Source organism: Mya arenaria, chromosome 17, assembly GCF_026914265.1.
Source record: "Mya arenaria isolate MELC-2E11 chromosome 17, ASM2691426v1".
NCBI classification, from domain to species: domain Eukaryota; kingdom Metazoa; phylum Mollusca; class Bivalvia; order Myida; family Myidae; genus Mya; species Mya arenaria.
Genome location: NC_069138.1, coordinates 18,017,910 through 18,036,477, shown reverse-complemented (window position 1 = coordinate 18,036,477; position 18,568 = coordinate 18,017,910). Strand labels below are relative to the sequence as shown.

The window sequence follows — 18,568 nt, the reverse complement described above, 5'->3', positions numbered from 1 at the left end:
TGGTTTCTTTTAGGGATTGCTTCATAGGAAAAATTTATGTTAATCTTGGTGTTCGTAGTGTTGATAATCTGGATGATATTGTAGGCAGAAGTTAATGAAATTTTATATTAATATAGGTTATAGAACTGATATTTCCGTTAATGATAAGAAAATAAATTATGTTGAATTGTGAAAATAAGATTTCAATGTTTGAAATCATAATAAATTTAAATGCTCCATTTTGATGTTCATCTGATTTAGTGAAAAAATTGTGAACTATTTGCTTATAGGTTTAGAGATTTTTCTTCAATTTATGGATTAAAGGTCACGTTTTTGCCTAATTGGTTTTAATTTACCTTGAAAAGTGTCAAGTTTTAAAGAGGGAAATCTTGAAATGAGATTAGGCCCGGATTTAAGTGGGTTTTGTATGCATTGATTGTAATATAAATCCTTTAAACAAGTGTTAATTTTAAAAACAGGAAGCTTTAGTGTGAGAATGTTAGTAATCATCAGTGCCAACAAAAGTTGGTTGATTAATTGAAAAAATAACAAGGATTTGAATTGATTTTCAAGAGGGCTAAAGCCATTGACAAATAGGGGCTTCAAATGATCCCCTTGAAATCTGATTTTTAGCCAGAAGCTGTAAGTTCATGACCTATTTGGACTACACCTGGACTTAAGTTTAGTGATAAAATGTGGGATATTTTGATAGTGATATATAATAAATATTTGTAAATTGCCTTGGATTTTACTTTAGCTAAAAGTTAGAGCCAAAACTCTGATTAAGTGTCAGAATATACAATTTACATAGAGGAAGTGCTCTTTCTTGCTTTTCATGCGCGAAAAAGCTTACTGAGCTTAAGTTTCGACCACAACTTAAGATAAAGATTCTTGTATCTTGTATCTTCTTGTGACAAAGATGGGAATGATATGTGGTTTTAATAAATAATGATGGCAATGTACTTTATATAATGTTGCATTTTGGGACTTTATCTGGTTTGTGATTTATGGTACTAGTCATAAAATATATGTGATTAAAGTAACTGATGTGTGAAGATGGATTTTATTATAATGAGATGCAATGTGATTGTTGATACACCTCAACTATTACCTGTATCAGTATGAGCTAAAACATTGTGCACTTTAGTGTTTCCTTAATACTATGAATATAAAGGTAGATCAAAACGAAGCTACAACAATTATTCCTGGATGGTCACACGGGGATGAAATTATCAGCGCCAATTGTATAAGGACTTTGACCCATAGTGCCTCGCACCGACACAAAGTTGACTCATGGTGCCTCATTCCGACACAAAGTTGACTCATAGGATGAAAAAAATATAACGCCACTTGTTTCAAAGAGTGCAATGGAAATTGATCGTTAGAAAAAGTGATATTAGTCTGAGAATATCTTAAGTTAAAAGAGCCTTATTTGTAAGTGTGCCTCTTAAGAAACGAGTGTTTTTGAACTTTTTAACAGAAATTGATGTGTTTTTATTTGAGAGTACATTTGTGAATGAATGTTGAGGAATTACATTACGAGGACTTTAGCGTAAACAGTAAAATGAGATATTTAAATTCTGAAATGATTTTAAATTTGGATATTAATGATTTATGACGATGATGATGATGATGAAATTTTGAAATCAGTAGGCAATATTATACATCTTATGGATTACATATAATGACTTATTGATTTTGAGATCTTGAAATGTTAGAAATGAAAGTTATGAATACTATAGCCTACTCTAAGGAGTTAAATGTAGATAATGATATGGGTTCACTTGAACATTTGAATGAGAATTTATGTGAGAAATTGATGAGGACTCCATCTTACATGTGGTAAGTCAAAGCATTTTATACATTGTATTGTAAACTGGTTTGGGAAATGAGTTCGCTTTTACATAATGATATGATGTTACTATATATTAAGCTTTATTCCGTGTTTTAATTATTGGCTGGCTGATTTGTATGTTCCGCAAGTGCATTGTCTGGATGGGCTGTGCGAAGGTGTCCCAGGAATAACATTTTTCGAGTGGTCTTATGGTATAGGTGTCCATCTCTCCATTCAAGTGGTTGTGGGTTTGATCCCGACCAAGGAAGAGTGGTCAAGTGTAATAGGTGTCCGTCACGATCTCAGGGGGTTGTGGGTTTGATCCCCACAAAGGTAAGACTTTCCTTGTGGTATAGATGTCAACCTCTCGTAAAAAGGGGTTGTGGGTTTGATACCACAAGGGTGAGACTTTCCTTGTGGTATACTGATGTCCACCTCTCATCCAATGGGTCGTGGGTTTGATCCCAATCATGCAGGGTGAAAGTGTAGTGGTATATGTGTCCATCTCTCACCCAAGAGGCTGTTGGTGTGAGTGGTCTGCTGATATGTATCGAGGTACACCTGTCACCTAAAAGGTCGTGGGTTTGATCCCGATCATGCAGGGTGAAAGTGTAGTGGTATATGTGTCCATCTCTCACCCTAGAGGCTGTTGGTGTGAGTGATCTGCTGATATGTATCGAGGTACACCTGTCACCTAAAAGGTCGTGGGTTTGATCCCGATCATGCAGGGTAAAAGTGTAGTGGTATATGTGTCAATCTCTCACCCTAGAGGCTGTTGGTGTGAGTGGTCTGCTGATATGTATCGAGGTACACCTGTCAACCTAAAAGGTCGTGGGTTTGATCCTGATCATGCATGGTGAAAGTGTAGTGGAATATGTGTCCATCTCTCACCCAAGAGGCTGTTGGTGTGAGTGATCTGCTGATATGTATCGAGGTACCCCTGTCACCTAAAAGGTCATGGGTTTGATCCCGATCATGCAGGGTGAAAGTGTAGTGGTATATGTGTCCATCTCTCACCCTAGAGGCTGTTGGTGTGAGTGATCTGCTGATATGTATCGAGGTACACCTGTCACCTAAAAGGTCGTGGGTTTGATCCCGATCATGCAGGGTGAAAGTGTAGTGGTATATGTGTCCATCTCTCACCCTAGAGGCTGTTGGTGTGAGTGATCTGCTGATATGTATCGAGGTACACCTGTCACCTAAAAGGTCGTGGGTTTGATCCTGATCATGCAGGGTGAAAGTGTAGTGGTATATGTGTCCATCTCCCACCCAAGAGGCTGTTGATGTGAGTGGTCTGCTGATATGTATCGAGGTACACCTGTCACCTAAAAGGTCGTGGGTTTGATCCCGACCATGCAGGGTGAAAGTCGAGGGGTGAAAGCGAAAAGGTTCTATCTGCTTCTTTATTTAATGTCACTTAGAACCTTTTCGCATTCACCCCTCGAAGTGTAGTGGTATATGTGTCCATCTCCCACCCAAGAGGCTGTTGGTGTGAGTGGTCTGCTGATACGTATCGAGGTACACCTGTCACCTAAAAGGTTGTGGGTTCAAGTGTTTTCATGGCCTCACCCAAAAGGACACACTCTCAGGTACTGTTTTCTACCCTGGGAAACAGAGTGGTTCATAGGGAGTTATTAATACCGGTCTTAAGCTAAAATTACATGCAATTCATGAATATGCCCCAGCCAACAGACAGACAGACACACACACACACACACGCACACAACACGCATGCACTACTTTTCTACTAGATATTTATATTGCCAGTTACTTTTAAATTTTACTTAGTAAGTTTATTCCTTTTGTGTGATTATTTATTCAAGAGATTGTTTGAGCACATAAGTCATGCCCATAATGTTTCTTTGTAATATGATTTTGTTAATTCATTAACACTTTTACCTTAACTGTTTGTGGTGCTAGGATTTTGGCCCTGTAATGTTTGTTTTGAGGATTTTTCTGTACTTTCCTCTGTGTTTAATTCTTCCTAAATATTTTGATAAGTAATCTGTTGTTATAAGGTCAAGAGCCTTATATTGTATAGTTGTCAATAGGATTAAGTTAGCAATATGATTAACAAAGATTAGTGAAACAAAAGTTTGTCTCCTGCGGTATCATAGTTATGTTTTTATGTATTGATAAGATTAATAGTCAACTATTTTGACTATTGAGATGAATTTATAAAGATATGGACCAGAATTGTGTCCTAAGTGTGGGTGAAAGTGGTGTAGTGGTATAGGTATCCGCCTCTCACTAAAATTCTTTGTTTGAACCCTACCAGGGGTACTTTCTCATAGCCTCTGAAAATGGACACCGGTGCCTATAGAAAATGGATTAGTAAGAACTATATGCTTTATTTATAAGCTTTCTTCGCAATAAAGCTAAAAGAAATATGCGTAAAGTTGTTTTGCAAAAAGAAACATTTCATCAGTATATATATATAATTTCCTTTATACTTTAAATGTTGTACTTATATTAATATATAGATAAACAATCATAAGTATAGGAAAGAAACGCCCAAAATTTAACCAGCCTCCATTAGCCATGAAGTCATCAACTTCAGAATAAAAGTACACATAGGAATGGACCTAAATATGTCAGACAATGGTGGCATTATTATTTCTATTAAGACATAAGTATTATGTACTTAATTTTCTTAAGGAAGTTAAATCAGTTTCCATCTTGTATCATGTATTATTACTTATTAACTGCAGTTGTCAGTTAGTAAACAACTATTGAAATCTAAAAATAAGATAATTTGCATACGTCATTACAAAATGTGCGTTAATTACTTTACTATAAATTCATTGTCATCTGATATTTATTGTTTATTTCAGTGTTAGCTTTCAAAGAAATATGTTCTAAGATAATCATAGCATTAAGAAATTAATTATTTATATTTTTTGTTTTCAATGGCAAAATAAATTTATAAAAACTGGACTTTAAAAGTATGTGTTAAAATTATAATTAAATATGAAGAAAGAAAAGTGTTCGCTTTTATCAATGTGGTAAGTATTGAAGGAAGCACAATGAGATATTCTTAAGCTAAAAAAAAAATAAAAAATTAAACCGTCAATTCATAAAACAATTTATTTTAAAGTATCATTATTTGGAATGATTTGTGCTGGGCTGGTACAGATGGTTGAATGAAAATTATCATAATCAGATTGATTAGCAGCGCTGACAACAACAACAACAATAACAAAGGGATGATGGATCTTTTAACAAGTCGAAATTTTCTTGTATATTTTTTTTTTTTTTAAATTGAAAAAAATGGAGTACGTGATGAGTCTTGAGTAAAGAAAACAAATCTGAATACCAACAAAATGTATTTTGTACACTCAGTTTAAATTATCAGACATTTTATTTAATGTACTATTGAAATAGTCGTGGCCAATGATTTTAGTGCAATAAGGAGGTGTCACCTTCACCACAAATGGGTCATAAAGGTGTCACATTTGAAACTATTAATTTAATGAATCATGTGTTTGAATGAAAATAATGATAACATCAGCAAGTTATTAAGAATGTGAGGTTTATTATATACAAAACTCATTACATCATTTCCTCTCACTATAATTCCAAAAAAAGTCTTTATCATACGAAATTCTTTACCTTTCTATCACAATTAGTATGATCTAAGTACAGTCAGTAAGAAAATTATGAATTTGGTATTAATTCTATCATTTTATTAAGGAAATTACGAAATTGGTATTTATTCTATCATGTGATGTTATTGCTAAACCAATTTTGTTCTCTTAATTTCATTATCAATTATTTATTATTGCTCAGAATGAAGTGTATTCATTTATTACTAGAACAGGGTATTAATTGTTTTGTTGGATGTATGATTGTGTTTGCTGCACAACAATATGTGTTGCCATGGCAACAGAAATTATGCTCTTGGGTAAGAGAAACATTAACAAAATTGATGATAGGTGTGGAACAGAAAATAATTATTTCAGACTTGTAATAGATATTGAACAGATGTTGTACAACAAGCTAATATAAACGAAGGAGCAAATATAGTTTATGTTGTTTTCTTGTCTTATATTGATGTGTTGTTGAATTGTGCTAATGGTTTTGGTTGAGATATGTGAATTTTTTGTTGTATAAACATCAAATTGTTCAGCGTGAGTTCGTAAAGAGATTTTTTGACCAAGCCAAACTTTTGTTAACTTGCCAGAATTTCGAGCTTGATCGGCAATTTTTGTCCACTGTGTTTGTATTTTTAGACAGCAGAGATGACTTGCACTATTAAGAGTCAGATTATTTTCAACCTGCCCACAGGAGAAAGCTTAAAAGCCAAAAAAACTTGTCCAAGCTGAATCTAACCATGACCTTCTTTGTGTATTTGCAGGTCTGTGATCAGTTCGCGACTGAAGAACAGCCAGTCCCATGAATCCCTCCTCACCACCCAAAATCCCCTCCACTCCATTGACCTGACTGGGCCAGACATGGAGATACGGCCCATACACAGCAGTATCCTGTCCCAGGAACACTGTTTCCAGGTATACTATTTATTGTTTGAATTTTTAGTTCACCTGCCAAGCATAGCAGACACAAAAGAATTACTCAGTCAGGCGTCACAGTCCTCCAAGTCGTTGTCAAAGTGTTTGTGTGCAGTACCTTTTGAATATTTTGGTGTGTGCACATTTGCCATTGTCTGCCATGATCCTATTGATTTATGGGTCAAAGGTCATGGTACTGTTGACCTTTACTAGACAAAATTATGGGTGCTTTCATTTCCGTCCGCCGGTCCCGGGCTCGTACCCAGCCTGGCAGGACTAAGCGGCCGTGCTGAGGCTCGGCTCCCCGGGTTGGACCGGCAAACGCGACGGCTATGGACGCGTCTTGGCGAGAGCTTTCCAGCGGTATCTCCTTTGCCTATTCAATATCTTTTAGCTAACATGGTAAAAGGTCTAAAAATTGAAAAAGTTCTAGCCATGGTCTGTTTATTTAAGGGCCAATAGGCTCAAGGTCATAGTAATGTTGACCTTAAGTCAAAATTATGGGTGCTACTGACAGGCGATATGATATCCGAAAATTATGAATTCAAGTTGTCCACGGCTCTTGCATCCCACAATCATTATTCTCATCACGACACCAACCTGATGGCCCCATACATACATGTAGTAGTATATAAATATGTAGGAACACTGTAATTATATATTCTGGTATTAGTTGATATTTATTTATTTAATGGCCTCTTACCATCCACCACTCCATTAACCTGGTGGAGCCAGACCTAGTTAGTTATATGGCCTCTTCACAGGGGTATGCCGTTTCATTGGCTGATTGGCAGCAAGCATTATTTCATTTCTTAACTAAATGGTCTGTTGATATGGCCCCACTTTTTCCTCAGTCTTATCCACTATATCGACCTGATGGGGCCATATATGGAGATATATGAAATATGGATCCTTTCTTCCATGACTTTTTTGTTATGGGTATAAAGTTATAGCTGGATGGTGTTGAAAGGTTTATAACTATGAAAATGACATGAAATTAGGTGGAAATCTATGTGGATATCCATGTGGGAATTCTGTACATTACATATAACATCTTGGTTTTTCAGGTGTCCACAATGCATGGTAACAAGATCATAGCGTGTCGGACTGCAGAGGAAAGGGAAAAGTGGATCATGAGGTGGGATATTTTGGATTAAAAAATGGTATTGCAAAGGATTGGGATATCGTAAAAGTTGACCATACTTTAATTATATTAGTTATATTCTTTTATGCGGCTAAGCTAAGTACATGTAAAAGATGCTTGTGTTCAAAATGCTTGGGAAGAAACCAGTGCTTGTTTCCCTTTTCGAGAGGTCAAGAGAATGTTCCCTTGTGTAGCTCAAACCCCCAACCTTGATCAAATAATTTGTTCACTTACTTTTATTCCACATGTTCTTCGCTATAAAATATTTTCTTAAGGCAATGATTTGAACCAATTTTTTATAATAAACACTACATTTTTTCTTACACAAGGTGAAAAGTAGTGTTGAATAAAGATGAAGGCTTGTAACAGTCATGACAACATAAAGAGCAAAAATAAACATTCTACTTTCAGTTTTAAAAAGAGTCCTGAACAAGAGAACAGTCGACGCAGTGAATCTTCACTCAAACTCTGGGTCCAGGAGGCGAAAAATGTACCCTCAAAGAAAAGGTATGCTTTGACGAATATATCTGAATTAATGTACTTGAGTGAGAGATAAAAAGAATTATGGCTCTAAAGAGTCCATTGTGAATGTGTATTATTTTGCAGTAATTACTTACCAGCCACAACAACAACAACAGCAATAATCAAATTTACAGCTTGTCTGTTTCTATAGATCATGGTTGAATAAAAATGTTAGCCGTTGAATTGCAACTATTTTCCATCAATACAACCTTGGATGTATGTGGACAGGTTTACAATGTCAGAATTCTTGACATTTACTTACGCTGCAAGTGGATCGCGTAGAAATTTCAATTTAGCAGTTAAGCTATAGGCATAAGTTATTCATGCTATAATACACTTCTCAAGACAACCAATTTAAACTTAGTAATAAGTATTTTTATAATATTATTATCATTAATTTTACCAACAACTTTAACTAATGCATCTGCATATATCTAAGGTTGTTATTGAATTGAAAATTGTCAAGGTGTCCCAATTGCCCATGAATTATGATGCTCTTGTATCAAGTCGACCATTCCATTCTGATCATGTCATGGTTTCCAGCACTGTGAATCACTTTCAGTAAGACTATAGTACCTGAGTTTGTAACACTGAGTGCAGAATTCAAATCTGCAAGGTAATTCAAATGAAATTAGAAATAGACCGTAAAATTTTATCTCAGAATGGCAACCTTGTCTTGGGGAATGGTAAGTACTTGTTTGCTTATCACAAACGATAGGGTAGTGTTTTCTGGGAGTTTTGCTTGACTCAGGTTAATCAAGTAAACTTTTAATGTAAAAACATTCGCCCTACCTCAATATCAGCTGCACTTGATTTGTTATTGCAATATGATATTTGAAAATGCTCCCTACCCGGATTTCTCGATAATTCTTAAGCTAAGGTGTCTTATTTCATTTGACCAAATTACTAACTTAAACTCGATTTTACAAAATAAAACTTTTATTGATAAATAAAGATAATTTCAGTAAAAAGTCTCAGAACTCTTCAAAATGAGAATGTTACATGAATTATACCAAAATAAAAAACAGTGTGCTTAGCATGATCCTGTTGTAAGAGGTTCAAGATGGTTCAAGAAACTTGGACCAGGACATTGTGATTCATATGATGTAATCATAGTTTATTAATTAATTATTTAATGTTCAAAACAAGAAAGTTCCAACATAATTTCCTGCCATCGTAAAGAGCATATAGTGCAAACTCATTCAAATTTTATGCTTAGATTAAAGTACTTTGTCATAAATGTACTGTGCAGCATTATTGTGCAGGGAACTGTACTCTACTGAATCTAAGGAGAGTTTCTGAATTGAATTGAATTGAATTGAATTGCCATTTGATATAAATAAATATATAATAAATAAGTATGCAGTTACCATCTGATAATGTTGCTGTTTGTTTAAGTTATCAAAGGTTCAAACCATCTTAAGAACTGTTATAAGATGTTTATATAGAAGTTGTGGTGGCATATACGTGTATCAATTTCTATACCTTTGACTAATATAGTTGTTGAATTATTTCAGTTGATATCTGAAGAAAATACAGAGGCATTGTTGGTTTATACTAATTTTATTTAGCTTGATTGTGAGGAAAATTGATAGCTTATAAAATCACTCTTGAGTCTTTTTCACTCTCGAGACTGTTTCCTATGCAAAAACCAGTACTGTGTCCTATTTGAAAGGCAATGAGGGGATCAAACACACACAACCACTCAGGCTTAGAGGTCAACACATATACCACTAGACCACTTTCACCTTTAGATACATTGTTACTTGTTACCTAAATAATCCAGTATACTATTTAAGTCCCATCACTCTGGATTAAAAACAATTTGAATTAATATAATTAAAAAAACTACAGGGACAAGCCCAGTAGTCCATAATTCAAAAATAAACCCTGTTTAAAGGCCAAGCCAAGAGCCCAAACATTACTGAGCTAGAGACACAAACTTACAAACACCATAAACAGAAATATAAACACCACAAACAGAAATACAAACAGAAAACTAACACCACAAACAGAAATACAAACACCACAAACAAAAATACAAACATCACAAAAAGAAATACAAACACCACAAACAAAAAAACAAACTTCACAAACAGAAATACAAACACCACAAACAGAAAAACAAACTTCACAAACAGAAATACAAACACCACAAACAGAAATACAAACACCACAAACAGAAATACAAACACCACAAACAGAAATACAAACTTCACAAACAGAAATACAAACACCACAAACAGAAATACAAACATCACAAACAGAAATACAAACACCACAAACAGAAATACAAACACCACAAACAGAAATACAAACATCACAAACAGACCACAGCTGCATCGAAATAGCATTACATATTAATGATGGGATTACCCCTTTGAACGGGTCAGTGAAACTGGAACTGTGGAAAATAGGAAAATGTTTGCATTGATATGTCAAGCACTTTTTAACATTTCTGTATGTCTATCTGCAGGTACTTCTGTGAAGTTTGCCTGGACAAGACGAGGTGTGCAAGGACTTCCATCAAAACCAAAGGGGACATGCTGTTCTGGGGTGAACAATTTGAATTCAAGTAAGTCATGTTGAAGCTAGGAACATGTATATCATCTGTTCTGCGATAAGGACATACAGGAATTTTAAGCATTATTAATTTAAAAGCATACAAAAAGGTGCTTTTTTAAATAATGATTTTAGTTTATCATAAAACAGAATGTGTAAATAACCTGTATATATATATATTTACTGCCATGGCAACTGACAAGGCAAAATTGGTGTTATGTCATTTGTATGTTTGTAAATTATGTTAACTTTCAACTCTTATATTTTCACATGATTGTTCCAGTAACTTGCCAACCATTGAATACCTCATAGTGAACTTGTATCGGGAAGCAGACAGAAAGAAGAAGAAGGAGAGAAATACAAGTGTTCTAGTTGGCTACACAAAAATACCAGTGTCTGACATAAGTGCTCGACAATATGTGGAAAGATGGTGGGTTATTGTGATATAATTCTTAATTTCTTGTTAGTCAGTGCACTGAAATGCAGTATTTTTCATATGAAACTTGGTAAACATGTTGCAGGAGACAATATATTGTTCACATGTGTAGCAAGGGTCATAACTCTGGTTATGAAAAGAAAATATTCTTGGAAGGCTGCTTACTCTTCTTTGGCATCAAATGCAAAAACAAAAATTGATTTATGACTAAAGTAAGGCTCAAGCTAGCCAAGAGGAAAAAAAATAAAAAAATAGCATGTAACGATTTACAGCTGCATGTTATTTGACGAAAACAATTTCACTATTTCTTATTATAATAAAAAATATGATCACTTCAGTTGCTGAAATTATTTGAAATGGTCGCTAAAATGACTCTAAATTTTCATTGCTTGTTATAATGCAATTTAAGGTTCACCACAAGTTCGGGGACAGTTGGCAAGGGAGGTAAGGAAAACAAAACTGACCTGCCCTTGATCCGCTTAAAGGTTCGACACCAAACAGTTCAAATACTGCCAAAGCACATGTACAACGAAATGTCTAAGGTAAATATTTGCTCATTTTATTTTATTATTTATTATAAGAATTCTGGGGGGAAAAAGTGTGTCCAATATTCAATGATTTACGGTACTTTGCATCACATTTGTTGAAATAAATATCTGCTTTGAATAAACCTGGCTCTGTGATTACCAAATGTCTCAAGTGTAAGTCTCAACTCCAAAAAGATCTTGGTTTCATTCTATTTGTTTTACATAAAAAGTGTTAATATTTATTCTAATTTCATCATCAATATACAGCTACAGGGAAAGGTGCAGTGAAATGAAGATAAGTAGTTCTACCACTTGCATTCAGACTCAGACTACAGGCCGTCATGGCCCTAGCATGCATAATGTTAGACTTCAAATTTAATTAATGTTTCATGGTAGGATTTCATAAATCCCGGTATCCAGTTTAAGGTACCAAACCATGGATTCTCTCCCCTGTATTATAACCTGAAACACCAATACAAGTATATCATGGAACTTGTTGGGAAAATATATCCAAAATCAGACATATAATAATCATTTTCAGAACCTTATGCATCTTTTTGTGATTTGCCTGAGCCACATGCTAGCGTTAGAGATTGCAATGACCCTTAATTATTTGAAAATAAACAAATAAAAACATGAAATCATAAATTTTCAGTACCTGAGTGAGAATTACGTGTCCCTGATTGATACGCTAGAGCCACTTGTCAGCATCAAGGATAAGGAGGAGATTGCAACCACCCTGATCAAGATCATGCAGAAGCTTGCCAAGTCGACAGACTTCCTGTCACAAGTTGTCATGACAGAGGTGCTTAAAATTGGTAAGTATCCGTTTACAAATGTCCTAGATTTAATTGACTACATTTCTTAGTACAGGTGATCCTTATTGTTCAATGTTCAGTTTGAAGGCTATAGAGGAAGTCCCTTTGTCAGTAATTTTATGGTACGAGGTGAACTTCTATTATGTCACAGATGTTTGAAGATCATCTTACTATAGAACTGAATATTTTTATGAATAAAAAAGATTGCATTGTTTAAGTTGAAGGTTTCAGCTGAAAAATAACAATGCCATGTGAGTAACTATGTTGTATTGTAAGCCAGTGTCAAGTTGTTATGAATTAAAATGCATGGTACAATTATTTTGAATAGCGTTATTATATATGTTGTTATTCTTGTAACTTTAGACAACAGCCACCTGACATTCAGAGGGAACAGCCTAGCCACCAAAGCTATGGAGGCTCACATGAAACTCGTTGGAGAGAAGGTATGAATCTTAGTTTAAAGTAAAGGATTATTTAAGTGATCAGAATCTGTCATCATATTTGCTTGTTTTATCAGAGGAAAAGTTGCAGTATTATCATAGCCATGGTACCTACACAATAGGTTTTTGTAATTCAAAACATATTGACCTTATAAGTAGGAAACTATATATTATATTGATGGCCTCCTTTCCAAATAACCAAGCTACAAAAGCCCATGTTTTCGGTGGCAACGTTTTTAGTATTTAATCTTGGTAATTTGATCACTTATTTTTTTTATAAAATGCCAAAGTTACAATTATTAGTAGTTACAATTTCTGAAGGTTTGGTATTTTTGCTTCTCAGTGCAATGTCCAATCATTGCACAACATTTTATCACATGGAACAACACCATTTTTTCAAAGCACTATTTACTCAGCATTTTGCAATTAGATGCGGCTGGCTGTTATGATTTTAGTGATGTAAAAATTCCTAAACACAAAAATAGCAGCTTCAGCATTTTGAAGTGAGGCCATCGATATACAATTGTGTATTCAAATTATATCGAGTAATATGAAGTCACCAGTCATCAAAATTTTAACATTACCACCAATGGATTAATATTTTTTGACGTTTGGACATTGTTGTAACATTTTTAAAATGTTTCCAGTACCTCAACGATACACTGGGCGACTTTCTGCGGAGAATCATTAACACTGAAGAGGATTGTGAGGTGGATCCTACCAGAGTTAACACCCTTGACTTTTTACCACAGCAACGAAAAAATCTTAGAATGTATTGTGATATGGCCTGGGCGAAGATTAAAACGTCTTCAGCCTTTTTCCCCAGGTAAGTGATTAAAAATCATTCTTTTATTTGGGCGCAACTGTAGGAAATACTTCCAATTTATACTTGCAGGTTGTGTAATGGTGTGACATAATGGTGTTATTTATAGGCTTCTTATCATCTGCAGTATTTTGTAAATATGTATCTAGAAAAAATTAAACTTCATGAAAGAAAGCTGATTAATATAATTGTTGTAAATATGTGACACAATTTGAAAAATCAGGCAACAAAGCAAGAAATTATTAAAAAAAAATTAACATACTGGTTTATGACATTGGTTTGGATTTTACTGGCGCTTTGTTAATTGACAGTTAAAATAAAGCACCTGTCATGCTTAGGAAAACAGTGTGTTGGATAAACATTATGTCTTACATTATGTCATTCTCACCTGTGGCATGATTTCCCCAGCTCGTGTCACAATTATTCAGAATTAGAAATTTACTGAATTTACAGAAATAATTTGTATGTAAAATGATAATCACCTAATTGAAATGTATATTTTTTCAAATAACATTGCTTCATTTAGGATATAATGTAGTAATGTTGTTTTATATTTCACTTCAGTGAGCTGCGGAGTGTGTTCATGTGTTTCCGTCACAGATGCGAGGACGTGAATAAAGGCGACCTCAGCGATAATCTCATTTCAGCGTCCATCTTCCTTCGGTTCCTGTGTCCAGCAATTCTCTCCCCTTCATTGTTTCACCTGACGCAGGAATACCCGACAGAAAAGGCTGCCAGGAATCTCACACTTATTGCGAAAACCATACAGACTCTGGCAAACTTTTCAAAGTATGTTTTCAAATTCCTGCAGTTATAATAACCAATTTTTAATTGCAACTATTGTGTTTATACAAATAATGGTGAAATAAAAAAATGAGATTATTAATTTTGACAGGAAAGTCAAGGTTGAATATTTTTGATTGTTTGAAATCCATGAGGGTTCAATATTCACAACTTTTCTCAAATCAATCTGGTTGATTATTTAAGACCTAGCAAAAAATAAGCTTACCAATGTGTGTTGACATATAAACAAATTCACCAAAAAAAATTTGATAAAAAATATCAATTTCTACTGTTTATGAACATGCTGTTATTCATGCTGTCCAGGTTTTGCGACATAAAAGGACATGGCATTCACATGAACAACTTCATGCTAGACAGATAAAATATAAAAGAAATAAAACATGTTCTCAATATATTTAATTCCAGGTTTGGCAGTAAAGAGGAATACATGACGTTTATGAACGATTTTGTGGAGGAAGAGTGGACTGAGATGAAATCCTTCATCAATAGGATCTCTGTAAGTGAACAAGACAACATATTACATTCTACAAGGCATTTTTTACCAAACTGTACCACATCTTGTTTGGGTGTTATCATAAAGTGGGAAATTGATGTTGCTTCAAGCACAATATTACTATGCTCAGTGATCATTATTTAATCATTAAAATAATCTGTTAAAATTATAGTAAATGGGTTAATTGTTTGTCTGACATGTATATTTACATGTATGTTGTTGGTTTAACTTGTATGCATACACTAATATGTTAGTCATCCCCCTAAATTTCTTTGAAGAGTGTATTTTTAAGTATATTAAAAAAAACATGAAATAGATAACATATGCTTGGTTAAGGGAGGAAATTGGTTTCTGCCATGTCAAAATGATGCCAAAAATATGAATCATAAATGAACGTTATATTATTTTATCATGACTTGTCTTTATTTTGCAGTCCCCCGATGAAAATGACAATTTCACAGAGTTTGATGGCTACATTGACCTCGGGAAGGAAATGTCTGTCCTACAAACCCTTCTCACCCCCACACTGGAGAATGCTCCACAGGTGAACTAGAATTTCTTCATGTTGTAAAAATTGCAATCTTTTTGCCGACATCTTTTCAAAGGGAAAAATTTGTTTGAAATTAAATAAGGCCTAATTTAATGGTAAACATTGAAATGTCTTTAAATAAAACTCTACTTTAATTTCACAATAATTATTTCTCTTGAAACATGCAAATTAATAAATTGGTTTACTGTAAAATGGCATTTATTTTATGATAGGATATTTGCAAGTATGCTTATATTTTCATTTGTATTCAAACTGATGTTGATATATTTCCAGGAAGCAGTTGACAATCTTGGTGCGTTACCAAAGATTCTGACACAGGTTGAAAATGACCTGAAGGATCCTAACATCCATCAAAGAAGTAGAGAACCAAACAGAAAAAGCCAACACTACGACAATCTTGTGAACATTCAGGCACATATAGATCATACAACTTCACCCACGGAGCTGTTACGTGACATGTTTCGGCAGTGTGGTGAATCTTCTGGTGAGATTTTGTCGAGCGAGGCGAATGAGAGCATGTCAGATTCACCAAATGGAAGTTTAGATAATGTTTGTGATAGTGATTCTGTAGTTACGGAGGAAAGTGCTAGTTCTAAAAGCCTGTCTACAATAAATACTGAAGTGTCGAATGTGTCCGTAAGTGCTAGATCTGTCGTTAGCAAAACACATGTGAACAAGTCCTGGAACCAAATTGTCAGTGCTGCAGAAATCGTGAATGGGGATTATATCGATCTCATTTCCTTTATGGATGAGGAGGGGAATAACTCAATCGACAGTGAACGTAACGTGAACGGTAGCCAAATGTCGATAAGTCAAGAGTCGACGATTGCCTCCTCTGGCTATCAGTCATTTGGTTATAGTCAATCAAGCTCTCCGATTGATAACGATAAGCACGATAATGTCGTCTCAGATTCTCACAATTCTAAGTCCCAGAGCAACAACTATACTCATTCTACCCCATTGTCTTTCTCTAATCCAATGTACCGAATAAACCACAGAGGAATTTCTAGTCATAAAACCTCTTCGCCAGTCTTACAAATGTCCAGTAGCAGCTCACTGAGTAGCGAAGAGACAAACACGGTCAAAAACATTAGTCCAGTAAAATCAGTGAAGTCAGAACAATTACATAGGAAAGATCCTCTGAGGAAGTTAGCTCCTCAGTTTTCAAACTCAAGTAGTATAGATTCAGTTTCGGATAAAGACAAAATTCTTCACAGTGTTTCAAACAATAATATGTGCACTTTGGAAACTGATATGGACAGTTTTACTGTTCCGAAGCACAGTTTATCAAATAACAATGTTTCGTCGTTGACGATGGAGATAAATCGAAAACCACGACAAAGTCAGTCAAGCAATAGTATAAGTGCTAGGAAAGAGATTTTTCTCAATGGGAATACGCATCAGCCATATAGTGCCAGTTCTCGGAAATACTCGCTGGAATTGCGTGGATCTAGTCCGGTTATGTCTCACAGTGCTAAATCCACTGCCACTTCATCCTCAAGCAGTACGACTACCTATTATAACACGATAGGTAGCACATCGCGACGGGGACATGAACTATCACAAAGTGCTGACTTCTCTAATATGTCAAGTATGACAACTTCGCAACGTTTTGGAAAATCAGACTCTATTCGTCGCACGGCAACTGATACGAGCATCTCCCAAAGAAGTAGTTCCTCTTACAGTGATAATTCACCAGTATCGTCATCCTCGTCACCGCGCAGTGGGGCATCGCCGGACGATGGTTCACTTTTTCGCAGACTTTCAGCACAAAATGCAGTACACATGGGGATACGGAGTGTTCAGCGACGTATACATGACCAGGAGAAGACTAAGCAGGAGGTTCGTTTAAAACATTTTAAAATGTTTAAAAGGAAGGAAATATGCATTTACCGTTTTTTTGTTAATTTTGATTTTTACGCTCATGCCTTTTTACACAAAATTCCTCTCTATACCTTGTTTAAAACTAAACAAATATCAAAAATTCATCAGCTGTTTCTTTCAGCAACTCATAATTTGTCAATAAAGATTTCAGATTTGCATCTTGGTCAGTTCTTTAGCACAACTAAAGTGGTTTAGTGATGTTTACCATTCAAAAGAGATTTGTATATTAAGTGTTTTTTTTATTTTGTCATGAGGTTGTTTAATCAATTGGATTACTTTTATCAAACCTGACAAATTACCCCTGACAGCTTACCTATTTCCACCATAAGAAGAAATAAAGCATATATTGTTTATATAAAAAAATCAATTTCCTTTTGGCAGTATGAGCTGGAAGTGAACATTCTCAAGCAGCAGTTACAAGAGGCACAGCAACGCCTGCAACTAGCTGAAGAACGACTGCAGGACCACGATACAGACACGGATAAAATTGACTCAGAGTGGCAAACGAGGCTAGAGGAAAGTGAAGAACGGATGAGAAAACAACAAGCGGAAAAAGATGGTCAGATGAAAACTATCATACAGAGGTGAGTCCCGAATTCTCTTGAGCTATTTCTTGGGCTGAGTTTATTTGGTCGTTGTTGAGTTGGTGATTTTAATGTTTGTTAAGGGTCAGTTTTGGGGTTCGCTGCCATTCACAGTCATATCATTTAGTTTTGAATGTGTACCGGTAGTAGGAAAATGGACACAAAACACTTTTTAGTTTTTGTTAGATATATATTGAATAAATAAACCAAACAATTTTATTGATTTCTTAAGTTAATCTTACATTTTCCTACTCCCTATAAGCATTTTCATCTTTGTTTCTTATAAAAAGTAAATTAACATAATTAAGTTGAGTTAGGACCGATTGTCGAAAAATTAAGACCTGAACCAGCAGTAGAAATTATTAGTAAGCTGTGAAGACATTTATTGCAGATTTGACAATTATAAGTTTGGTCTTGTCCCATCCTATATCTTCAATAACCTCTGCATCTTGAATCTACTTTAATCTGTTGTTGTTAAAAAATAGTTTTCGCTGTTTGTTGGCTTCTTTAGAACAGGAGTGACTAACAAATACTCAAACAGAAATAGAATTCGGATTTGAATTGATGGTAAACTAATAGATCATAAATGACATTGATTTGGATTTTCTTGTAATAGTTGAAGCTTTTTTGAATATAACATATCGTTGTAAAAACATCCAT

General features: G+C 34.8%; 1 protein-coding gene across 15 annotated transcripts in view; it reads left to right on the top strand.

Annotated features, from left to right (window-relative positions):
- LOC128224768 (disabled homolog 2-interacting protein-like) overlaps positions 1-18,568 on the top strand; it is a 69,496-nt gene that overhangs the window by 45,223 nt on the left and 5,705 nt on the right. For 13 of the 15 annotated variants that reach the window (XM_052934796.1, XM_052934794.1, XM_052934798.1 and 10 more), the window contains 14 exons: positions 6,171-6,321; positions 7,389-7,459; positions 7,877-7,972; positions 10,464-10,562; positions 10,833-10,979; positions 11,395-11,527; positions 12,168-12,330; positions 12,694-12,773; positions 13,418-13,596; positions 14,158-14,382; positions 14,803-14,893; positions 15,324-15,434; positions 15,714-17,282; positions 17,706-17,908. In XM_052934796.1, coding sequence (XP_052790756.1) covers positions 6,171-6,321; positions 7,389-7,459; positions 7,877-7,972; positions 10,464-10,562; positions 10,833-10,979; positions 11,395-11,527; positions 12,168-12,330; positions 12,694-12,773; positions 13,418-13,596; positions 14,158-14,382; positions 14,803-14,893; positions 15,324-15,434; positions 15,714-17,282; positions 17,706-17,908 — 3,318 coding nt within the window. Of the gene's footprint in view, positions 1-1,087; positions 1,822-4,663; positions 4,819-6,170; positions 6,322-7,388; positions 7,460-7,876; positions 7,973-10,463; positions 10,563-10,832; positions 10,980-11,394; positions 11,528-12,167; positions 12,331-12,693; positions 12,774-13,417; positions 13,597-14,157; positions 14,383-14,802; positions 14,894-15,323; positions 15,435-15,713; positions 17,283-17,705; positions 17,909-18,568 lie in introns of those variants that run through there. The other 2 variants (XM_052934801.1, XM_052934804.1) reach the window with 2 other exon arrangements.